The sequence below is a fragment of the Ambystoma mexicanum genome, chromosome 7q, assembly GCF_040938575.1.
Source record: "Ambystoma mexicanum isolate Mex_15411 chromosome 7q, UKY_AmexF1_1, whole genome shotgun sequence".
Lineage (NCBI taxonomy): Eukaryota > Metazoa > Chordata > Amphibia > Caudata > Ambystomatidae > Ambystoma > Ambystoma mexicanum.
The window spans coordinates 1,076,693,946-1,076,720,036 of NC_090941.1; the positions used below are offsets into that span (position 1 = coordinate 1,076,693,946).

The window sequence follows — 26,091 nt, forward strand, 5'->3', positions numbered from 1 at the left end:
GGAGGGCCCTTTCTCTAATGGGAAATAGCTGCTTCAGTCTGAGTTGGCTAGTTCCCATTAGACGAGAGGACCTTTCTGCCTCTCCAGGTCGGAGGGCCGCTTCTCTAATGGGAAATAGCCGCTTCAGTGTGAGTGGGCTAGTTCCCATTAGACGAGAGGACCTTTTTGCCTTTCCAGGTCGGAGGGCCGTTTCTCTAATGGGAAATAGCCGCTTCAGTGTGAGTGGGCTAGTTCCCATTAGACGAGAGGACCTTTCTGCCTTTCCAGGTCGGAGGGCCGTTTCTCTAATGGGAAATAGCCGCTTCAGTGTGAGTGGGCTAGTTCCCATTAGACGAGAGGACCTTTCTGCCTTTCCAGGTCGGAGGGCCGTTTCTCTAATGGGAAATAGCCGCTTCAGTGTGAGTGGGCTAGTTCCCATTAGCCGAGAGGACCTTTCTGCCTTTCCAGGTCGGAGGGCCGTTTCTCTAATGGGAAATAGCTGCTTCAGTGTGAGTGGGCTAGTTCCCATTAGCCGAGAGGACCTTTCTGCCTTTCCAGGTCGGAGGGCCGTTTCTCTAATGGGAAATAGCCGCTTCAGTGTGAGTGGGCTAGTTCCCGTTAGCCGAGAGGACCTTTTTGCCTTTCCAGGTCGGAGGGCCGTTACTCTAATGGGAAATAGCCGCTTCAGTGTGAGTGGGCTAGTTCCCGTTAGACGAGAGGACCTTTCTGCCTCTGCAGGTCGAAGGGCCGCTTCTCTAATGGGAAATAGCTGCTCCAGTGTGAGTGGGCTAGTTCCCGTTAGACGAGAGGACCTTTTTGCCTTTCCAGGTCGGAGGGCCGTTTCTCTAATGGGAAATAGCTGCTTCAGTCTGAGTGGGCTAGTTCCCATTAGACGAGAGGACCTTTTTGCCTTTCCAGGTCGGAGGGCCGTTTCTCTAATGGGAAATAGCTGCTTCAGTGTGAGTGGGCTAGTTCCCATTAGCCGAGAGGACCTTTCTGCCTTTCCAGGTCGGAGGGCCGCTTCTCTAACGGGAAATAGCTGCTTCAGTGTGAGTGGGCTGGTTCCCATTAGCCGAGAGGACCTTTCTGCCTTTCCAGGTCAGAGGGCCGCTTCTCTAATGGGAAATAGCTGCTTCAGTGTGAGTGGGCTAGTTCCCACTATTATGCAGGACTTGGCCACTAGGGGCAAAAAGGGCCATTTTTCTAATGGGAACTAGCCTTCTCAGTGTGAGTAGGCTAGTTCCCATTATTATGCAGGACTTGGCCACTAGGGGAGCAAAGAGGGCCATTTCTCTAATGGGAACTAGCCTTCTTTGTGTGAGTGGGCTAGTTCCCATTATTATGCAGGACTTGGCCACTAGGGCCAAAAAGGGCCACTTCTCTAATGGGAAATAGCAGGACTTGGCCACTAGGGGCAAAAAGGGCCATTTCTCTAATGGGAACTAGCCTTCTCTGTGTGAGTGGGCTAGTTCCCATTATTATGCAGGACTTGGCCACTAGGGGAGCAAAAAGGGCCATTTGTCTAATGGGAACTAGCTTTCTCTGTGTGAGTGGGCTAGTTCCCATTATTATGCAGGACTTGGCCACTAGGGGCAAAAGGGGCCATTTCTCTAATGGGAACTAGCCTTCTCAGTGTGAGTAGGCTAGTTCGCATTATTATGCAGGACTTGGCCACTAGGGGAGCAAAAAGGGCCATTTCTCTAATGGGAACTAGCCTTCTCAGTTTGAGTAGGCTAGTTCCCATTATTATGCAGGACTTGGCCACTAGGGGCAAAAGGGCCATTTCTCTAATGGGAACTAGCCTTCTCTGTGTGAGTGGGCTAGTTCCCATTATTATGCAGGACTTGGCCACTAGGGGAGCAAAAAGGGCCATTTCTCTAATGGGAACTAGCCTTCTCTGTGTGAGTGGGCTAGTTCCCATTATTATGCAGGACTTAGCCACTAGGGGGCAAAAAAGGGCCATTTCTCTAATGGGAACTAGCTCACTCACACTGAAGCAGCTATTTCCCATCTGAGAAATGGCCCTGACAACCGATGGTCCGTTTCTCGGATGGGAACTAGTATCAACCTTCCCGAATCCCGCTACATCCGGTCCGAGCAGTGAAAGTGCCCCGGAAGCGCTTCATTGCTCCGGCGGAAATCGCAGGGATGACATCACGGAGCACGTGATGAAGAGTGGGCGGGCCGTTGCTATGGCCCTTTTCTCGGATGGAAACTAGATGCTACCGTCGCTGCTGCTGCTGCTGTTGGACTGCACCCTGGACACTTAACCGGTAATAACGCCCTTCAGGCTGCTTGGCAATATGCTGCCGCATGGCCTGTGCTGAACATACACGTAGCTGGTCGCAGTCTTTATTTACCCTGCTGCACCGCGCAGGTGTTAGGTGCTGTGAGCATTTTAATAACACAAACCCCTTTCAACGCCAACGTATCACAAGGCTGACGTGGTCCCGTCTGCGACTTGAGCCCGGGCGTCGCGGCGTGACCGGGTATCTGGGTTAGGATGTGTGTGCGGGACTTGCTGTTAGTGATCTGTTTGGATAATGGTAGGGTGGGGGCGCCGCAGAAACTGTCAAACTGGGCACTTCAGCTGCGCTGATAATGCCAGATTGTATTGCGTAAGCTCTATTGTGGCAACCTTCGGTGTATTGTTATGAGAGTAATTTTAGGGGGGCAAGGGCGTTTGTCACCCCCCCCCCCCCCCGCCCAGTACCCTCAACTTTTGTGGCAGATCGTTTTATCATACTCATTTTGCAGGGACCCTTTTTATTTGGATGTCCGGTACCTCCCCATACATTTTCAGCACATTTACTCCTCTGGTTTAATTCATAGTTTCTTTTTGAGGACTTATTTTTATGGGGTTGGCCCTGGTCATAACCAAAAGAGGATTCATGGTAGTCCAGAAACCGACTACCTGCGAGCGTTTTAGTTAGGAAAGCCCAAGTAGCTTTATTCTAGAAATATGCAATTTCTTTATATGTCCAGGTATTCTTAAGCTATATACAGGGTCTAAGTGTGTGTGTGTGTGTGTGTGTGTGTGTGTATATATATATAGCGCAAAGGTGGCATCTGAGTCTCCTCCGAGTACTTCCCTGCACTTGCACAATCTGAATTACACAAGGCCTAGTAAGATCATTATTTTGTCCTCCCTTTGTTTTCCCCTCCTTGTTTTGTCAGGCATAGAAACACTTGTGTACAGGCGCGTTATAAATGCCACATCATATCATATATACCATTTCCACCATCCGGATAGTAGACCACCAGGAACTGGACAACTGTTCTGAAACTCGGAGGACATGGGAAAGACTGGATTTTGTGGTGGAACACAAGCTGGTAGCATACTGATTGGGTTTTCTTGGTGATGTTTGTTTTGAATGAAAGGCCACAGTTGATAGTAAACCTGAGAAATGTTGCACTAGGTAAAAATGGAGGTGTGATTCCATCAAGCCAGATGTTAGTCTGCCAATCCTGGATTTGCGCATCTGTGGTGGATGAAGGACATACTTTTGCTGAGTTATACATTTCACTGAAGCAACTGATCTTTAAGTTAAACTGTGTCATCTGCATATTGGTGCATTTTGACATCAGTGTTGCTGAGGAAAAATGGTGTAAGATTTGGCCCAGGACTCAAACGTCTTTCATCTTTATGGTATTTAAAGAACAATACTTAAAATGCTATTTAGGTGCTAAAGTGTCCCAGCAGCCCAAGAACATTTTGTGAAATGGTGAAGCAGTCTTTTATTTGAGCAGTTCTGGGCTGGGACACATTCCTCCACATATGGTGGCAATGCCCTACGTTTTGGGACTGTGCCTCCTCTGAGCTTGCAGTGATCATTTGAAAACGACTGCCCTAAGGGCCCCCCCAGTCAGTATTTCTTCTGAGCACGCCCGGTGGCTGACCTTTTTCTATTGCCAGGATCTAGTGATTTGTTATTTAAAGTTTTACTTGCCTATTGCCTGCTCGATGCTGGGGCTTCGGAGGTCACCTAAGGTCCGGGATGATTGGGCTGTCATGATGTGGCCCGTTATTATGCCAGAGAAAATCACGTACATAATCCGATGCTGTTCTTTTTTTTGGGCCCCACAAGACTCCTGGATTATAAAACAAGATTTTGGGATGCCTGGCTTATTAGGAGAGGAGTCCTCACTTGGAAATGGGAGTAGCGCCAGCCTGTGCATGGACACCAACATACTCTATTGTATGCATCTGGGGTTAACCTTACAAATATGTTAGATTACTTTGCCACCTTAAATTTGCTACTATATTGCAAAACTAGCAAGTGCACCCTGGATATATCTGAGGTGATGCTGGGGTGAGATGAGTGCTTTGCTTAGCCGTTTCTCTGTTGATAAATTGTTCTGATGTACTGCAAAATAAATAGCAAACATGTGAAACAAAAAAAGAAAGCCTACGAGGGGGATTGAGTTTATTTTGACCCACAGTCTTTTCTGATAAGTGCAGCATATTTATGTCACACATGCTGAGGAAGACCACAAAAGTGGAAACTCTTTTTAAGTACCATTGTAAAGGCTAGCTGTGGGTAAAATGGCTGGTTACTAGATTTAAATCACAAATGGGGCCCCTAAATGTGCGTTCATTGAGTGATTATGCCTGGCTGCGAACACCTAGCAGGACACTAGCAATTGAAATCATTTAAGCAAACAACCCTGCATTTTTCGAGGTTTTTCAGCCTGCTGCAATTATCCGTTGATAAGGAAATCTTGCCTATGTTCTAAGTTGCCTTCCTGAATTAATTTAAACTTCTTAAAATAAAGGAATTTCCTATACTTTACCCTTATTTCTTCGTTGATTCACACCCTATTTTAGCATTATAGCGTTATAACCATTGGCCTATTTCTTTATGGATGTGGACTTTTATCTTTACGTTTGTGTTTTAAATGGGGTGCAGATGTACTACCAATCCTCCCTATTAAAGTATTTTCCTGGACTTGTTTTGAGAATACATACTAAATGAACGGGTGAGTCCTTCAACAATGAGAAAACAATGCATCTAATATAGAATGTCCTTTTTTCAGTGGGGAGCACCACAATTGCATGTACTAATAGACTCCAACTTAAGTGGGTTCTTCAATATTATGAGCCGGTACATTAATTTGACTGAAATGGTCAGCAATTAAACCATTGTTTCTGTGTTCTTAACCATTATTTTGATGAGCTAAATAAAATAAATTGACAACATGTTTCTAATATGTACTGTGCACATTTCATATAACAAAGTGTACCATTTTCACCTCCTCCTACTGTAAGAAAGGTGATCTATTTTTGATTAACCAATATTCTGATGTGAATGTTTGTAAAATGATGGCATAATCACTGTCTGTATTGTGGTGCATCTGGTCAGAAGAAGATCCTGACATCCAGGGGCTGCTTCCATTTCCTACTTCATGAATTCTAATTTCGACCCCTCAATTTGATTCAGTACATCAAAACAATGGATTGAACATTTTTTTTAATGTATATGGTGTCCATTCCAATGGAGTTAAAATATTTTAGATTGCATACTGTAAGGAAGCAATTTTTTGTTGTTGTACTGATGCTCAATGTTTTTCAATTGTGAATAGTTTTAAAATGATGGCAGAGTAACAATATGTAGTGTGGGGTGCATGCTGGAAACGTTCGTGCCTCTTAATTGCGATATCGGCAATTCTTCAGTTTTTAGAGATTGGTAGCATTCATATGGTTTATTAAATCAAGAAATCTCTGTTGAGTGAGATGCTTCTGGGATCTCTTCTTTATGCAATGTTAACTCTTGATGCCAGTCTTCAAACGGTAAAGGCTTCCTCCTGTCATTTACTTTTATTTTGCACATTGCTAAATATTATTTGCTTCCCATTACAGATAATCCATGCTAATAATTTGTGGCTAAGTGCCTCTGACCAGAATTTTGGAGTTAAGACGCAGCATATTCAATTTTCAACGAAAGTCAAATGCCTTCCTCTGAAGATGTAAATGGTGAGCAAGAGTTTTTAGCTCGATGGATGTCTAATGCTTCTCGGGCTGGAGTAATACTTACCCCTACTTTTCCTATGTTGGAAAGCAAGCAAGATACTGCACTGTGCAGAGGATTACAGTTTACAAGTGGTTTAAGTGAAGATTGCATTAATGAAGAACACCACCTGGATAGAGGCATTGTTTATGGAGATAGATTGGGAGACTCTCAAATGCCCCCTGCCATGCATGGACAGATGTTCTCTGTTGAAGACGTCTCCTCTGAGTGGGAACACGAGCACAGCACTACCGATTTTATGCCTGATGATGACTACGCTCTTGGAGGACTGGCTGCTACTGATCCTCTGTTGCAAAAACTTGAGCAGGTAAGACATGACATGATTTTAAATATGTAAATGTTTGGTAATGAAAGCGGGATGGGATGCACATGCCATATGGTTGTTACTGTGACGACAGTGAACGGGCGCAGGGCTTATGTTTTCTTTTCCTCTGAACAGGATAAGGCTTCCACAACAATAAGAAGATTGGTTTCACTGTCTTTATTCCAAGGACATGCTACTGGGCTTTTGAATTGTCCATATATTGCATGTTACTTGGCCCACCTCCAAATAATTTTTCTATTTTGGTAATATGTTGGCAAGTATTTGGGATTGGGTTGCTTTAGGGAGTTACTGCTTTATGTCGTGCATTGATTTATCATACAATGCTTCATTTTGCCAATAAGGGTGGTATCTCTTAAAACAGGAACTCCTCCCCGGGAAGATTTTTTTTTAAAGCTGAAGGTGATGGTGAACACTGCCCCCTGCATCTGTTCACTGTCCTTGCCTGCTTTCTCGATGACACAACCTTGGATTTAATGTGGGCCCTAATGCCTTCACAGGCAATCAGAAAGATAACGTATCTCACCCTGTCCAGGCTTGCCGGCCGGTATTTGCATCTGAAAGCTGGTTGTCCAGGCCGATGTCAGCCAGGATAGATCAAGGTCACTTGGATGGTGAACCTAACTTCAGAGATCCCTTGTATGCCATTGTGTGTAATTACCTTGCCATTCCCCACAAGGCGCTACAAATAAAAACATGTATTGAGAAAACCAACGATTTCAGATTTTTGTATATGCAATGGACAGTTATTTGGCAGGCACTCTCCTTGTATGCCTGTGTTTGCACCATTTGGCAGATCGTGCCATTAATTATCCAGGTAGTACCTTTTAACCCCTGGCAGTTATGCCTGACGTACCTTTGAGCAAGTGGGTGTGCTGTAGCACTTCTATGTTGCAAACAGTGCAAATAACTGGGTGAACAATGGTAATACTTTGAAAATGTGCTACCCTCTGTGTTAGATTTCTTTTTCCGCAGCCCTCTAGAGAGATAGTGAGGGGTGTGAAGCGATCTATCTCAGTGAGAACATTGGGGGCCTACAAAGTTATAGCAAAGGTAGTTTCTCAATTGGTGACATCGAAGAGCAGTCATGCTTGACTTTTCTGGAGGGGAGGCCAGACATTCTGATAACTAGGTACAGTTAGGCCAAATTGATTACACAAGAGAGGGCATCGCGTAGATCTATTGAAACATATATACGTTCTTGCTTACTACACACAAACCTCAAACGAATACTACAATATATAAAAGAAGTAGGCTGTATTTAATAAGGACAGTAAAGCACATTAGTGAAGAGCATTCCCACTCCAGGAGTCATTGTCAGGATATTTACCTGGTTGCAAAATAACCTATTCCCTATAATAATGGTAAAGTGGGGGAGGGAACACGGGATTGCTAGACTCGGGTCAGATACATACACGTTGTCATGAATAATGGAAATTATTATCTATCATGCTGTTTATTTTTAGATAGGAATGAGTTTCGAATGATTAGACATTTTAATTCTTCGCTCTGCCCCCCCCCCCATTTCTTTTTTTATTTGGGGGCTAACAGTTATATTGCTACATGTAATGATGTGAGTTATGATTTTATTCATGCTGTTTTGAAAATTAATAACAATCATTTGAAAAAAAGTAGGGGCACCGGGTCTCCCCAGCTTGTGATGTTGGTTTTGGATCAATGGGAATATGCTATTACGCCCAGAATCCCTTTTCAAGCCTGTTAGGCAAAATTGTATGCAGTACCTTTTGGGTGCACTACAACAACCCTGACCTCCTGGCAATAGGAACCCAACCTTTGCTATAAGTCTGTACTACACGGGTTGGTAGCGTGTTAAGCAGCCAGCTTATCTCAAGAGGGGTCAATGTGAGCTGTAGGGGAGTTACACAGAGATTCACAGTGACAAGTATTCAAATAAACTCTTACACACAAGGTGTCTTGATTTAAACAATTATTAAGTTATTTAACAGTCCGTTTGATTAAGCCTTCTTCAGAAAGGGCAATCTAATAGTAACACACAAATACACTACAAAATACATTCTTAATGTTTCTAAATCAGTAAGTACCCCTTTGGGATGGCACACAGACACTTCCTACACCCTCAGGTGACTTTAGTAACTAGGACAATGTGGACATTAATATACCACTGTTTGCGTTCAGAACCAGATTTAAGAGTATGTTAAAGAAAAATATTATTAGAATAAAATAAGAGAACTCACAAATATTCTGAAGCAGGTAAGTACTTTTGGTAACTCCCAATGCAAATTAAGTTAACCCCTTCCTGGAAGGAGGGCTAAACACATAGTCAGAGGGAAGAAGAGTTGTTCAGGGAGCCAGGCCAAGGCCAATTGGACAAAAGTCAGGTGAGCTGAAGCACTTCTTGCAGGTAGATAAAAGTCTTGCACAATGTTTTACAAGTCTTTGTAGAAAAGAAGACGTCAAAGCAGGGCCACAAGCTGATTAGGCTTGTGAGGTAAAGCAGCTGATAGCAACTCTACAGAAGCAACCAAGACCAGTCTCAACTGAGAACAAGTGAGGTTACATAACAAGAGGTAAGTTCTCTTAGACTTTACAGTACCTTTACAGTTTTTTGCTTCTCACCTGGTCCAATGGCAGAAGTCCTTTGGGGGAAGAGGGGTGCTTAACAATCTCCTAGGAACGTCTTTTTTATTTTTTCTGTGTCCCCTCCATTTGCGCTTATTCGCAGGTCAATTTCTGTCTCAAACTGCACAGTGGTCCTTGTGGTTATTTCATGTCTGGCCTGGTTCTTGTTTGTAGACTTTAAGAGCAGTTTTGTCTTCGTCTCACGCTGTGGCCAGAAATGCTTTCATAGAGGGAGTGTTTTCCACTCTTGCTCCTCCTCCCCTTAACATCAATCTTTATTCATATCAACCTGGTTCCTGAGCTCGTGTCAGTCACTCATTTAGGCCTTTTTGATTATCTGGGTGTGATTATGGCTGCATGAAAGACTTCCACTCTAGGTCAATGTAAAGGCAAATGGTTGGAGTCTTGACCAGCACATTAACCCCTTGATGTGATGATGATATTCTTTCCTTTGTCTCAGAGAGCAGGAATAGCTATTGAATTATGCTGTACTTCTCCTTTGATTGTAGAGGCCTACAGAAACTCAGATCGTTTTCTCTAACTATAAAAGAACAATTATAACGCAGGGATTACATGTACTTTTGAAATTCTCCGCTGGCTCTTTCCACCGATTCGGGTCCCACATCCCTCTCAGTATCTTAATGTGGAGTTGTCTTCTTTGCCGCATAAGCCTTTTGAACCTTTGTATTCCATACACATTAGTCTGGCTCTCATGGTCTGTGCTTGTGACATCAGCCCATAGTTGATGAGTCTCAGGCTCTCTAACATTCAGAGCCTCAAACGGTGTTCCAGAATGATCTTGCACACTCCCCTGTGCTCATTCCAAAGGTACTCTTGTAATTTCATATTAATGAGGAAAATGCCATGCTCTCTTTTTTTTTTTTTTCTCGAAATACCTTCTTCAGAGGCAGAAAAAGTGCTGCACAACCTGAATGCTCAGGGCACTTAAAGAAATATGGATTTTAGATCCTACCCAGAGAATGTTCAGCTGTCATCAAGGGCAACTATTACTCAGTGAATAGTGTACCGTTTTAGAGAACCACCGCTGTCAGAAATTCTCCAGCCAATGGGTCTTCATGCTCATGCTTGTATATTAAATGGGTAATCTAACGTTGCCTATAGGTTAAGAGCCTATAAAAAGTGATTGATGGAGAATGTAGTTTGTGTTTTGAAAACGTGTAAATATACTGATGTAACAACCATCTTGAGCAAAGCCAGTATCAGTTGCCTTAAGAGCTGTTTCACGGGAGAGGTATTTGCCAAGGCTACTTCTAGATTATCGTCTTGCTTTTGGGCCGGGGTAAATTGAAAATAACAGTCTGGGCGAGACTTGGGGATGGTGGCTGCATGAACCAGTGGCTGCATGAACCAATCATTTTTATAGAGTAACATTCTGCTGGAAGAAACGACTGGTCCTGTCTGCTAGCGCGTACTCCTAACAACTTTGAGGAAGGGCAGCTCAAGATTAGTATTAGAACAGCCACTATGGTGAGTAGCATACTGTGGATACCGCATTTCAGCCACAAAAGAGTGGGTGCTGAGAGGACATCCTATACAACATATGGGATTTGTTTCTGACATGGGCGGTCATGTCCTGAGAAAGAAAGTGGTAAAACATCTGTTTTTTTAAAAGGTGTATTTTGACTTATTTTCATGGCTGGCAAGTGCAAATCTTTTACTACTCGTCCTATGGACAATGTGGATAAAGTTAAGTTGGCGCCATCCTGTTTGAGCTTATACATTGTCATGGTCGTTTAATACCAGCTTGTATATTAAATGGGTAATCTAACGCTGCCTATAGGTTAAGAGCCTATAAAAAGTGATTGAGTGTTTTGAAAACGTGTAAATATACTGATGTAACAACCATCTTGAGTGCTTGACAGTATATGTTGTTTTTCTTTGAAAAGCTAAAAGAATTGCAGCAGCAGAAACAACAACAGCTGAAAAAGCAGCAAATGGAGCAACTGCACCGACTTATGGAAGAGCAAAAGAAGCTCCTTACCATGGTTTCCGTACAGCAATCACTTCCAGGTAGAACGCTTACTGAATGAGTTATGAGTACACTAAGGGTTCCAAAATACATTTTATAATCTGGGCTAAGATCGCTAATAGTTTCATTATAGACGTCAAATAAATTTTGTTGTGGAATATGTAAGCCAGTATTTCTTTGGGCTTAGTGCATAAAGAATGGCGCTAGTACTGCATGCTTACTTGCAAGACCATAACAATTAAGTCTTGACCTGCCCAAAACATCTGCAGAAATGGACAAAGTGAATTTCCCAGCTCGGGCGCAATGAGTTTGTCTTTGAAGCAAAATGCAGCGCCACACGGGTTTGAATCCCAATCCTGCGCTTAGGAACCACTCTTTGGCGTTAAGTGGGTTATAAATGAACAATTAAATACAATTCAATGAGTGCGATTGTTCCGTTGTGTACCATCAAACATAGTGCATCGTTCACTGGGTATCTTGAACGTTAATCATCGGGGCATAGCGCTAATCAGAGAAATGTAGGGCCATTGAGGACTTAGTTCGGAGCCATACATTCAAACTCTGAGGTCTTTCCAGGAGACTTCCCAACTTTTTATTCATATCCAGCTTGTGACTCCTATTACCCCCATTCTGCAATACAGTTTACTAAAATGTGGTTCTGAGACTAATTCATTAATATTTTGTACTTTTGAAGTTCTTGCTGTCTTTGTCATAGATTTTCTTACTTGGTTGCCAGGAAAGAAAGTGATATGGAAGCACTGACTCGCCGAAAAAGGTTGTCTACTGGAAATATATTTCATCTATACCTTCTATCAATTTGGCTGAAGTTCAGGACAATTCATTGAAATCTACTGAATATGGTTACAGACATATGGGTTTATGAACATTGCATGAATTGCTACGATTGAACGTTCAGTGGTGATTTTGTAAACAAAGAGCTAACCCTTGCCACACGCATGTGATCCGACCTCCTTTTGCTTCTTTCTACCCAACCTCTTCCCATTGCCCTCATGTGTGAACTAGCTCCTCTTGCAGTCCTTGATTTTGCTCCCTAAATTGGGTTCATTACATATCACTCTACACCATCATTCCAAACATGCAATCCCCCCTTAAAGTTTAAAAACAACCACTGTTCAGGGCATTCCCAAGTGCCATAAACAAGTGTCTCCTATCTCTGAAACGAGCTCCTAAAACCGGAGTGGGATTACCTGCCTCCTTAAAGCATCATCCAAGTGCCAACGTCACATAAAGGTAAACCTATTTATGCAAGGAAGCTGTTGCTGAATTAATGCACATGCTGCTAAGTGCAAATAATGTGACTGTTGGTGTGTCTTGTCCCTCTTTTTAACATTCCCACTTCTTCTTTACTATTAGGGTAGAATTCCATAGTTGATATTGCTATCCCATTTTATGGGATCCTAGACTTTTGCCCTTTGGTTTCTAGGATCAGACTTATTTTTGTGTCCAGAGAGACTTCTACTGAAGCACCCTTGCCACAGCAACCTTTATTTGAATATATGGTCCAATGGTAGCCCACATTGCTCCTAGGGGAGGGTGACATTTATCCACCCCATTTGGCCCTAGAGTGACTATATCACCCTACAATGATTTTATGGAGTAAGTTGGTGGCAGATGTTATTTAGTTTTGGCTTCACCAGGGGTGCAAGCCAATTTACTGAACCAGTAACCCAAAGTACCTAGTTAGTAGCCAATGGGGCACTAATGTTAGTCCTGCTCTCGTCTGTTTTGAATTTTTGGGCTGTTCCTTTATAAGGGAACACAACAAACACATAGAGTAGGAGGGAAGCCATCTTGAATGGCTGGCATACAATAAAACCTTTCAGTGCCCCTGTGTGCGATTGGTGGGATGGCTTTGGGCATCTCATAAATGTTGGGGTATATCTAGGAGAAACCCTAATCCAGCCTTAATTCTGCAATTTTACTTCATTAATGGAACGATTTTCGTTTTATGCTGCTGGCCGTCTTTCCTGGGCTGTTGGGGAGAATTCTAATTTCTGTATTAATTCCCTTCTACCTTAGAGACCCCCAACTCTTTTGCTGGTCTTTAGATTGAGTGAGCCCTTTTTCTCACTCTCTTATGTATTTTTATTTGATTTGGACACTGTTTTTCTTTTGGTTTTGGAGTCTGACAAACTACATAGGCATCATCTTTTTGTATTGTGACACACAGCACCTTCAGCGCAGTGTCACAGAGAAGTCCTTTGGATTTCTATTAAGGTTTAAATGCCTTCTCTTGGATAAGATACTGTTTCCAAGAGTAGTAAAGTGAAATTGACTTTACTTACCTTTTGCTCTTTGTAGACCCAGAACACACCATCATATGTGGAGTGCTGGGGGGGGGGGTTACTTGGTATCCCCTTTGTCTATCTTAACATAAAAAATGTTACATGAAATCTTTACTACAGTTAATGGCTGGTGGGAGTGGTTTAATGTTCCCACCATTGTGCGTTTACCGCAGTCTGAATCCTCAGCTGCAGTATTGCACCCATGTGTGCCCATGTGGCAAAATGGCCCGGTCTCCTTTTTTCACCATTTTTTGTCTGTAAGGGTCTTCTTGAGATTTACTCTGCGCGCCAAACTAGGTTTGGTCCCTTGGTTTGTTTTATCTTTGGTGGGATTCACTGGTGAAGCCTGCCTCTGGCTCCAGCGTGTCTGGCAGGGCAGGAAGTGAGGGAGGTTCCAGAAACTCCCTGGGCTTAGTCTCCTTGGTTACAGGAATGCACCCAAAGGTAATTGGCTGGCTGGCTGTCCTTGAAGGACAGCCACCCTGCTGTGTGAGTAACGGCTAGGCTGTGATGAATGGAAGAAACGTGTATAAAAGGCGAGGCCTTTTGCAAGGAAGGCAGTGTCGACCACTGGACGAAGGAACGGAAGAAGAAACTGGAAGAGAAGCTTGCTGCACCCTCCTGGACTGTTGGTTTGCCCGGTGAAGCCCTGCTGCAGTGCTGATGCTCCAATTTTCAAAACAACTTAAAAAGCCCGGAATAGACAACCTCTTCCCTTGGGTTGGTGGGACCAACTGACCCCAAGACGAACTTGACTGGAACCCCTCTCCCTGCTGGCTGTACTTCTTTGAGGCTGCTGAAACCGAGTGCCAGGGGACAGGAACACCAGAATTGAGTGCCATCGTTTTTAAGCCAGACCCGAGCTCCAGGAAGATCGTAAGGACTATCCAAGCCTGAGCCACCTCAACAGAGTGCTGGACCCCAGAAACAAGGAGAGCCCATAAGGTGTCCAAACCGCGGTGGTGCTATTTGCGAGTAGCTGAAACCGTGAAGTGCTGCAGATCTGAATTGTGCCCATTGCTGCCGCTGACCTTCAAACCATAGTGCAGGAGTCCCCAGACGTCCTCCCTCTTGTCTCCACAACTGAGGCCCAGGAACAACGGGATCTGCAGGATTACAACAGGAACAGAAGCCAGCTGGAACCTTTTCTTCAGACTCAAGGTACTGTGTAACTAGGGATACTTACCTCTGTGTGTAGCTTGCTTGTTCTCACTGGAGACTTGCATTTGCTGCCTTTTGCAGAGCTGCTTGCATCTTTGCTTCTCACAAGCCTCCCAGCTTGTGGGCCAACAGTGATGTTTTTTTGCTACGAAACTCTCTTTAACATTGTGCAAGACTTTTCTGCTATCTTTAAGAAGTGCCTCCGCTCTCCTAGACTTTGCTGTCATGGCTCCGTGTAGACTATTCTTACCCTCTGACTTTGTGTTGATCTGTCCCTCCAATAAATCATACATAACTTACTCGTATAGCTGCGAAAGGGTTAACCTATATTACATTGGGGGATTGTAAAGTACTTATCTATTTGGAGAAACTTGTTAACCATTGTTTCCTACCCTAACCTCTATGTTGCAACCCTACAGCTCACATTAACCCCTCTTGAGATCAGCCTGGCTGCTCAGTCACACATACCAATTTGTGTAGTACAGGCCTATACCAAAGGTTGGGTTACCTATTGCCAAGAGGACAAGGCTGGTGTAGTCTGCCACATGGGCTTTCCTCATCGTAACACCAGACCCAGTCCTCTCAACTGGATGAGCCATAATACCCCATGCTGGTACTGTTTGTGGGCTTTTTTTACTACTGTATTCTATAAATGAGTCTTCTCAGACCAAGCCTGCGCACACCCACATCTAATCAAGTGCGGGGTTCCTCAAGGGTCCTGTATCTCACCCACCCTGTACAACCGCTTCACGAGATCCCTATTCAAATACCTTGATCTGATGAGCATTTCATACACGAACTATGCCAGTGATACGCAGGTCCTCATTTCTCTGTCAGGGGACTACGAAGCAGACCAAAAAACCCTCAACTCCATTTACTCCACCATCCAGACTTGGATGGCCAAAAATTGGCTTTGCCTCAACAGCGAAAAGACCGAACTTCTTATCATTGGCTCTCCAGCCACAATCTAAAAAATGGGTCCCCATTACGACTCCTTCCTCATAGATGGCTCTCGTATTCCCGTATCCCAGTCAGTCAAAACATTACCTGGACTTGAACCTCACCATGACAAGACAGGTGAATGCTATTTCATCTGCCGCAGCCTACCACTCAAAACTCATAACTGCTGCCAGGCCATTCCTAACGCAACAAAACTCTCTCACCATTGCCCGAGCAATCATAGGATCCCGTCTAGACTACTGCAACACCCCTACTAGGCACCTCAGCAAAGAACATCAAAAAGCTTCAAACAGTACAGAACAATGCCCTCAGAGCTGCCACAGGGATTTCCAAAAGAGACCACATCTCGGCCACCAGAAAATCCATCCACTGGCTGCCCGTTAAAGAACGCATCCTTTTCAAGTCCCTTGCATTGACCCACAAGTGTCGCCGCGACACAGCACCTCACTACTTGTCGCAAAGATTTTCTGCGCCCACGTCAAACAGACCTGCGAGATCTCACCAATCTAACCGCCTCGCCATTCCCAAAAGCTTCAGGATTAGAGCTGGTGGCTCCAGCTTCCCAGTTCCAGGGGCGACTAACTGGAACCTGCTTCCTCCCTCCATTAGAGGCATTGAATCCCACATGGCCTTTAGAAAAACATTAAAAACCCTGCTGTTCGTTTAGCCATGTGCTCATTACGCCAACATGCAAGATCATTACCAGTGTTAACCACGCTGGTTATAATGTGTAACAATGTAGATCCTACCATCCTATGTTCCCACACCGACCCATGTAACTAAGGCACATTCTTGAAACAGCGCCACGATGCCTCTAGATTGCCAGGCGCTTTACAAATATAAATAAAATAAATAAATAAGTACAGGCTTAGACATGCTCCTTGGTCTAGGAATCTGCCGTCATCCAGAAGGCTTGTGGGACACTGCTACCCTGCCGCTGGTGTTCTTCTGGACTGTTGTTTTCTCAATTGGATCATTGGCTGCCCGCCCTCTGTGCCCTTCGAGCTGTCTGAATTTGATTAATTGGTTTACTCTTTGCCATTGTTTTCACTCCTTGTTGGTGGGTCTCACTCCTGTGAAGACTAATCAGTCTTCTTTTGTGTCATCTGGGTCGTTGTTGGTCCGAGGAGTGACCAGATCCCTGTGTGGCGGGATCCTGTAAACCTCCCTGCAAGAGAAGACCTTTTACTCACTGAGTTGTTGTGCTGTTCAGGTGCCATGTTTCTGGAGACAGTATTAGTACTTGCTTCTGGGCCTTGGTCTGACGGGTTATTCGCAATACCTACCCTCAGATTTGTCTGTGTCATGCGTTTTTACACGCCCCCTTAAACCACATTTTGCCATTGACCTACGTTAGCCTGAATTGTGCTTCACCTCTTCCTGGGGCTGTTTGGTATTGTACCTGGCACTGAAGCTCTATCAGAGGGTTTCCTCTGGTGCCACTCGGTAAGTTGCCCCCTTATCTGCACCTGTGGGGAGAACAGGGATCTTTCTGACTTTTCTCATAAGCACTGCTGTGCCTACAGACTATGCCCTGCTTTGTTCTGATGGGGAACGTTTAGATCAGCCTATGACTTTTTTTTAGAAGTGGACAAACCTGTTCGCTACCTGTACATGGATTTGTTTTCCTTTTCCTGGGTAGAGATTCGGTCCTAGGAGTTTTAGGCTAAGGGACTTGGTTTTTAACATGCAACACTGACTACTAATACATTTAAAGTCTTACCTTTAAATCCTGTTTGTGGAAATATCTTGCTGCTGTGTTTCACTTGTGATTGCCTTTGTGTCAGTCTATTTATTTCGGTCTGCTTCTGTCAATCTAATTATATTGGCAATTATGCAGGCTCTTTGGGTGGGAGTACTAAGGTATTAAGCTTTGTTTCTCCCCCTAGATGCTGTATTGTCTGTGTTGGCATGTTGAGCCCTGAATATAATTGTGATATATTATTCTACTGTGGAGGTTTCTACTTTTCTCCCTCCCCACAGCATTGTGTTGTACCCACCAGCAGGAAGTGAGCAATACATTTTATTCTAGAGTGGGTTGTCGTAGCTGGCCATTACTGTTTTTTTTAAACATGCACTGTTATTACTGTATGCAGTATTTAACCCAACATACTTATTTAACCTAATGGAGATTCTTTGTGTGATTTTTAAAGTGTATCTTTTTTCAGTATATCAGTGTAGCCTATTCTTTTGTGAGGGGGAGGGAAGTGGGCCTCTGTGGACTAACTGTACTGCATTACCTTCCTTGCGTTAAGCCAGAGTGAACACTCCCCAATAGGTGTTTCATCTCTGTCTTTACCCTACTACTATAAAGCACCTGGCAATGTGATGGCTGTGTTTACTATTATTTTTTTACAGTGCTTCTTTCTGAAACACTATGCTATTGTAGAGCAATATAAATGTGGCTGTTCCTGGCAAGGGGGCAGGGGGAAGGAAATAGGCACACCCACACTTATGAAGAATTGTATAAATGTAGTGCATTGTTGTATCCTTGATCGTGCATAAAAGCCATGCTTTTGGCACAGATGCTGAACTCTTCCCATGAGTGCTAGTGTTTTAAAAAATATGTTAACGCGCCAATATCTTCTCCACCAAGGTCTGATTGGGCTGACCTCATGTTTCAGTTTTGTCTTTTTGTTTTTAATCCTGCCACCATTTGAATTATTCTGAAAATTGGGTGAAACACAGAGTAGGGCCATCCTTGCCCTGTTGAGCTTCTTGGGATTGACGCACTAGCCCAACGCCCCTGCACAGTTGGTGCTGGACAGAGGAGAACTGATGGTCCTAAGTTAATCATACATGTAGAAGCACCCAATTGCATATCCACAGCCTCGTAGCAGTCTGTGGTTCTGTGCCCTAGGAATGCTCCCTGAAGGATCCTAAGCCTGTACGAGTGCTCTGTTCCATCCAGTGTAGAGGTAAGCACCCCATTGGTCAGAGGATCCCTTGTACTTTTTGTGTCATGTCTTGGCCAGTGTGGCAGGCTCTCACAAATGTAGTCACTGAAAGCACACTTGGGATTCGATGATTTTATTACAAGACAATGGGTTGTCCGATATAACTCAATCTCTCATTGGTTCTCTTGGATCCTTCCCTCTGCCTTCGGTCATGTTTTCCAATTGTATTCCATGTTTCATAATTCATCACTTTACTTTGTTTTATTATCTTGGTTTTGATTATGCTCTGGGAATATACAGTGTGTCTCCCAGAATTCGGCTTTTCGCATTCTCTACTACTCCTACTTTTGTTATAGCGAAATGCATTGTTTTAGATGGTTTCTTGACTGTATCTGGAGCCTATGCTCATTCTCTCATTCTCTCTTGCGTGTTCATCTGACATACACCAGAAGACCATTTTGCTGTTTCTCTGCACTGGCAACTCTAACCAATCGCCTCGGTCTGTCTATATCCCTCACTAAAGCAGGACTCCTCCTATGATGTCCAGTCATCCCTTTTTCCTGTGGCGCTGCAGCTTCTGCCAGGCGACCTATGCTATGAAGGAGAACTTGTAACTACCAAGATTGAGTCGGCTTTCTATTGCACTACTCCATTTAGTCTTAACCATAGACTTTACTTCACCAAACGTATAAACCCAATTGTGTGTGTGTGTGTGTGTGTGTGTGTGTGTGAATGCCATCATGTATTGATCATGGGTTGTAATACACAATGTATTTCTGTGTGAATCCTTCATCTTTGTCTGTCTTTTGGCCTACCACACCAGTTCCTTGATCCTAGTTTAGCAGAACTCTCTGGAAGGTTAGGCCCAGAATTGTTGACCTCCAGGTATCCATTGCGCATGGGGCGTTGCAGGTTTATAGGAGGGTTGAGAGCTTGAAGGAAGAGACCCCTGCGCTATTCGGTCTAGTTGAAGTCAGTTAGATCCCGCAGCTGGGTACAGGGTTTGCTTGGGACAAGCTCAAAATTCCCAAAGAACGAGTAGGTAGGCAAACATTGTTTGTAATGGCACTGGATTTTGCTTGCATCCTTTGGTGTGGATTGGTATGGAAGAAGGTCAGTACACCTTTTATTTGTTGCCAATTTATGTTTTTATTGGGCACGTGTGTGCTAATGGTTAGCTTAGCACGTATAGTGCAGATAACATATGAAAGAGCCAACACATGTTTCGACCGAAGTCTGTATCAAGACTGTGCATGTGTGGTGATGTGCAAGTGTATGGTGACAAGGCGAGTACAATACGACGCAACAGATTGGTATCACATACAATATGAATATATGTATAGTGAGTAGTGAGGTGGGTGGTGCTGTGACAGTAACACATGTCAATGTTCATTGACAGAACACAATTGATTCAATAATAAAGCCACATTGGTTTGTTACATACAGACATCAAGGTTGTGTACCAAGGAGGAGCAAGAGGAAGAGAGAAGAAGGGTGGGTTAGCTCAAATCCACTATACTGGCTCTTTAGAAATGCTGTTTACAAATGATCCTTACCAGGGTAAACAGATTGTGGAAGCCCTTGATTAAGGACACTGGAAGGCCACAGGGTAGTTAGAAAGGCTGGTCCTTATTAAGGAGGTTGAGTAGCCACTGTAAAGATAAGGGCATCCAAAAGGGGTGCATAAGTATAGGTACTCAGCTGGTAAAAAGTGCAATGTACTTGTGTGGTCCCTGGCTGACTGCGGGCTGTGACCTGAAAGGGTGGTCCCAGGGTTAGGAGGGACTGGGCTGGTGGAACGAATGCATTATCAGGTCATGGTGTGCATATCTAGTAATTGATACAATAGCCCAGTGAGCGATCTAGTGCGCTAAAACCAAAAACCGACTGGCTGCGTTATTTGGTCTGGTAAGGGAGGTCTCGATGTAAGGTGAGACTGGGCCTGTAGTGAAAAGTGCAGGTTGCGTGAGGGAATATCACAGGGCATCCCTGTGTGGCTGTACTGGAACCTCTCATAATGTACCGTGATCCGTGCAATGATGGCGCGCTGATGTTCTGCAGCGTGGGGGGACTGGGGGAGGGCCTGGCAGGAGCCATGTGGCAGCACGAGAAGTCATGGGGGCAGTCCCGTGTTGCTGGACAGGAGGGAATGGTATAATGCCGTTGTTCCTGCTAGTTGAGTGTGCTGTGGTGCAAGTAGTGAGGGTGGGGGCTCGGGTGTTTGAGGCACTGAACCTCTTGTAGTGTACCTGGTTTGATGGGTGTGATAACTTGTCAACAGGGTGGGTGGGGTGAGTACTGGCCGGGCTCGCTGAGTGTGTCTAGATAAGTGCCAGGTGGTGATCGGTGGATGAAGGAAAGGATGCAGCGTTGGCTGCAGTCTGAGCTAACGTACTGCGAAGAGTGCAGCACGAAGAGGTTATTATGCAAGATCTGTAGAAGAGGCTTGGTGATGGCGACCATAAGTGTGGAGTGGGCTATAGTCTATGGTATGCCCAGTACTATCCGTGCAGATACACAGGCAAGGCACGTTGGGTGAAGCGCAGCCACCTCGAGGGGTTTGCCTCGTGGGGCTGGAGGTTGTGGGAGGGTTCACATCGTGCTTACATAGTGGGTTCAGGGCAGTGCTTACCTGGATAGCCGCAGGCTTAGTTGGGTGGGCTGCGCGATAACAGCAATCGTACGATCCCTTTCATCATGACAGTGCAGTTTAAATAAAGTGAGCCTGTTGATGGGCTGAAGGAATTAGGCCATTCATTGGCCGAAGGTGTGTGATGTGCTGATAGGCAGTTGCCATAGAGATGCATCAGACCTCATGTGAGGAATACCTAATTGCGTAGGTCCTGATTGTGTGGAACAAACCAAGCAATTGAGCACTTATTAGAGATTGACATGCTTGGTGTGCCGTCATGCCAATTTATGCCAGACAGGTCTTAGTTAAATAAATGTTCCCATCTTTCTAGGAGGTCATATTGGACCGACCAGACCAATGCTGGATGTCTCTTGGGGACCTGGTCAGCGATATGAGGGGGAAGAAGTAGGGAAGACAGTGCCAATTATTGGGTGAGGCAATGGCAGGTGGGTTGGATGGATCAGTGAGTAGTAGGTCATTGGGGCCCCTGAAGGATTATAAGCCTGTAGGAGTGCTCTGTTCCATCCAGTGTAGAGGTAAGCACCCTATGGGTCACAGGGATCGCTTGTACTGTTTGTGTCATGTCTTAGTTAGCCTGTGTGGCAGGCTCTCACAAATGTAGTCACTGAAAGCACACTTGGGATTCTTTGGTTTTATTATAAGACAATGGGTTGTCCGATATAACACCATCTCTCATTAGTTCTCTGGGATCCTTCAATCTGCCTTCGGTCATGTTTTTCAATTGTATTCCATGTTTCAGAATTCATCATTTTACTTTGTTTCCTTATCTTAGTTTTGATTATGCTCTGGGTTTTTACAGTGTCTCCCAGAATTCAGCATTTCACATTCTCTACTACTACATTTGTTATAGTGAAATGCATTGGTTTCTTGATTGCATCTGGATCCTATTCTCACTTGCCTGTTCGTCTGACATACTCCAGCAGACCATGTTGCGGTTTCCCCTCTGAATGGCCTGCTCTTCCGCGCACAGACAGCTCTTTAACCAATCAACTTAATCTGTCTACATCTCTCACTAAAGCAAGACTCCTCCTATGATGTTCAGTCATCCCTTTTACCCGTTGTGCTGCAGCTGCTGCCAGGTGATCTATGCTAGGAGAGAGAAGTTGTAACTCCCAAGATTGAGTCTGCTTTCAATTGCACTGCTCCATTTAGATTTAACCATAGACTTTACTTCACCAAACGTATACACCCAATTGTGTTTGTGTGAATGCCATCTTGTATTGATCATGGGTTGTGATACGCAATGTATTTCTGTGTGAATCCTTCATCTTTGTCTGTTCTTTGGGCTACCACACCAGTTCCTTGATCCTAGATTAGCAGAACTCTCTGAAAGGGTAGGCCCAGAATTGTGGACCTTCCGGTATCCATTGCTCATGGGGCAGTACAGGTTCTTATGTCAGAATTGTGCAGTGCATCAGAAACCTTGGATATGTGATAGCTTTCCAGTTGACATGCATTTATCATCAATAGCTGACCTTAAAACATAGGTTAAGGGTCAACCCACTATGAACAAGTGTTGTACCAGCATACCCTTTCAGAATGATTAACAATACCTTTGGTATAGGCCAGGGCAATGGATCAGGGGCTTGGTGTATTAGAAACAGGGAGTGGGTACCTTTTTAATATGTTAGTGTGACTGAGGGCTTTTATTGAAACTCTTCATTGTGGTGGACATTTTCTTATATTTTGAACTGTTATTTTGATGTTTTGTGCAAACGTGCCAGCAGCGTACATCTTATTTTACCTAATGTTTTTATTTAATGCTTTGCTTCAACTTCAGAGCATCTTGAGCCCAGATCTTGGCAGTCGTCCAGTCCTCCTACAGCAATTGAAGGTATCCCAACCCTGCCATCACATACTTCTCAGAATGTGCAAATCGGTGATAGATTTTCTTGCTCCAGATCACCTGATGCTCAAAATGGTCTTCACCAGATGTCGAGTGGCTCAGAATGCAGCTTTGTTCCTGAGAGCAGGTTGACAATGAATTCCGATAGCGAGGATCACAGTGCAAAGGCATCTATGAGCATACAAAATGATTCTGAATATGAAGCATTAAAAAACAATATGCTTGGTAAGTAAAGGTTTTATAGTGGCTGTTTCAAGACAGTAGCTGTAAAATAATGGATAGTGATTACTGACTTTTACTGTTAGTTCTATACTGATTTAAAGTTTCACTAATGGATGCACACAAATGTTAAGTGCCCTTCTGATTTATTACAATTACCACAGCTAGAAGGGTCCTGTCCCAGCCAGTGCCAAGAAAGATACTATGGTTACGTGGTTTCCTTCTGCTATGTTTATTAGGGGTTATGTACAGTACGGGCAAACCAAAGGTAACTTGTAACTTCGCCCACAAAAGAGAGATTATAAGAATAGCAATGACTGTCAGGATGATAACCTCCAAGTAACTATCTCTCACACCTCTGAGGGTGGCCAAGTACCTCTCCTCCTGGCGTTGTTCAGTTCACAACGTTCCTGGAAGATTGGGCCACCTCCTTTCTCTGGTGTCGGGAGCACAAGGGTTTTAAGAATCATATTCTCCTATTGCTTTTAAGGTGCTGGCTTTCTGGGATCCCATACACTTGGTCAAACATTACCAGATCTTGTGAGCTTATTCGTCGACGGTTATGTGTGGCAGAGACAGTTAGAGGTGTCTTTCCGAGCAGGATTACTGGACCCTAGTCTTAATCCCCTTTACTGTCTAAAATGGCTGTACAGTTTCCTGGCCCAGTCACTTCCTCCTCCCACCATCTGGGCCTGCCTTAGGCTGACTTGGCCTCCCAGAACCTGCTATTATGTCTGTTAGGACTTGGTTTTCCCCGCTCACGGTTAGATACAGAACTCCAACTTCTAGTATAGGCCTGTACCACTCAAGGTAATGGTAGCAATGGCAGAGCAGCCAGGCTTATCTTGGTTGGAAGAGAGGGCTGTAGGAAGGTACAAGGAGGTTCAAGGAAACACTTATACACTCTAAGAGTTATGTAAAATAATGATTTATTTTATATATATTTCTGAGGCTTGTGGAATCTTCTTAGATCACCTGCTATGCATAGGCTGACATCTAGTGGAAGCTGCAGACTGTTACAGTTGTTTTTGAAATTCAAAATGGGACGTCTACAGGGCATGCCAGAATTACTATCGCTAGTGTGACGTCCTCTGTGCCCATGGTCCTTCACACGCTGAGGTCCCTCAGATTGTTTTTATTTCACCATCATTGTTGGACACTGAAAGTGAGTTCTTTCTGTCCTGTCTTAGCCATTCCCCTACAGCAACTTTGGCGACGGCTTCGAGGACTACCTTTGTCGGCTACAGAACTTGCCACCTTTTTAAATTTTGTCCTACATGTAATGGAAAATTTCCCTGGAAGGACTTGCACCAGGTGTGCAACCTTGGTTTTCCAAGGGACCATAACGAGGGCCACTGCAAAGCTTACACGCTCTTTAAGCCCAATACTTTGAAGGACCGCAAAACGAAGCGCTGGGCTTATCGCGCTGTGTAGGCTGAGACCGCCATGGCCGTGGAGGGTGCCTCCAGTGACGGCAGCATCAGCGTCTTCAGTGATGACAACGGCAAAAGGGATCTATCGGATTTGTCAAACATATTGGGAGACAAAGCAGCAACCCAATTCATCCCCTTACTACAATCTGTGCAAAGGTGAATACAACCCTCTTTGGTAACCACCTAACCTAAAACGGGCAGTAAACCCCTGCATTAAAAAATAATCTCTGACCGGCCCCCTCAGACCCATTCTACATCACGGGTCAATTAAAACCAGACTCATTGGTCGTTACCACCACGAGAAAAAGGACGGGAACACCTCTCATCAGAGGCACCCCGCGACAAAGAAAGGAACAAGGTCTACACATTTGGTAGGAAAGTCGCCACCTTAGCTGCATATCCGGCGAGGCAACCTGGCGATGAGCAATCCGATCAAGCTCCCGTGCCCGGCCAACTTGCTTTCCCAGCACGGGGGACAACACTACACCCTCAACCTCACTCGCTGAACTTGGCAGCATCGCTCCTGAGGTCATGGAGTTTGGACATCTTTAATTTACCTCAACGGTATATGGACATCCTCAAGGAGGCATGTAAATCAAACACCAGACACTGTTATTTTGACAAGTGAAAAAGATTTGTAATTTGGTGCCAGTCAAAACAAATAAACACGATAGAATGTACTCCAACTCACATTCTTCACTTATTAGAGTAAGGATTAGTCTTCAACTCTATGAAGGTTCACCTGGCGGCTCTATCCGCATACTCCACTTCTCACAGTAAAGTATCATAGTGGAAGGTTCTTGTCATTAAGGCGTTCATGGAGGGAGTAAAAAGACTCCACCCTCCAATATCAAACCCACCGCCAGGTTGCAACCTCAATGTAGTACTTGCAAAACTCATGGGACTCCCTTTTGAGCCTATACATAAGTCAAGCCTTAAACACCTCACGTATAAAACGGCTTTCTTGTTGGCTATCACCTCCATAAGGAGAGTCAGTAAACTTCAAGCATTGTCGGTGCAAGACCCTTTCTTTGTTATCCAAAAAGACAAATTGGTATTAAGAAAACACCCAAAGTTCATTTCTAAATTCCACATAAACCAATCCATTGAGCTACCAGCCTTCTTTCATAACCAACAAGCTCAGCTGAGCAGAAACTCCATACACTAGATCTAAGGAGGGCGGTCCTTTACTATGTAAACAAGACTAGATCGCTCAGAAAAACAGACCAACTGTTTGTTTCCTTAGCACCAGGCAGAGAAGGAGACCGCATTTCCAAAAAATGCCATCTCTAGATGGATAGTCTGATGCATACAGCTCTGCTACTCTTCGTCAAGCAAAACGCTGCCTTTCATTCCAAGAGCTCACCCCACAAGGGTTACAGGGGATACTCTGGCTTTTTTCGCAAATCTCCCACTGGATGCCATTTGCAAAGCAGCTACATGGAGCTCAGTACATAATTTCACTCAGCACTACTGCATTGACACACACTCTAAAGCAGATTCCCAGGTGGGTCAAGTGTTTCTAAAACCTCTATTTCCTGCTGAACCTTCTCACAATCCACCACCTTCTCCAAACACTGCTTGCTAATCTATGCATAGAATGTGATCTAAGCAGATTCCACAAGCCTCAGAAGGGATACATTACTCACCATAATCGTATTTCTGATGCTTGTATCTGCTTAGATTCACATGCGC

The 26,091-nt window shown here is 44.3% G+C and overlaps 1 protein-coding gene across 1 annotated transcript in view; it reads left to right on the forward strand.

The window, feature by feature from the left end:
* The first annotated feature begins 2,115 nt into the window (after nucleotides 1-2,115).
* The window catches only part of CPAP (centrosome assembly and centriole elongation protein), a 291,067-nt gene continuing 267,091 nt past the window's right edge, over nucleotides 2,116-26,091 (forward strand). The window contains exons 1-4 of the mRNA XM_069640446.1: nucleotides 2,116-2,252; nucleotides 5,840-6,315; nucleotides 10,839-10,962; nucleotides 22,679-22,969. Of these exons, the coding sequence (XP_069496547.1) occupies nucleotides 5,929-6,315; nucleotides 10,839-10,962; nucleotides 22,679-22,969 (802 nt within the window). The 5' untranslated portion in view covers nucleotides 2,116-2,252; nucleotides 5,840-5,928. The remainder of the gene's footprint in view (nucleotides 2,253-5,839; nucleotides 6,316-10,838; nucleotides 10,963-22,678; nucleotides 22,970-26,091) is intronic.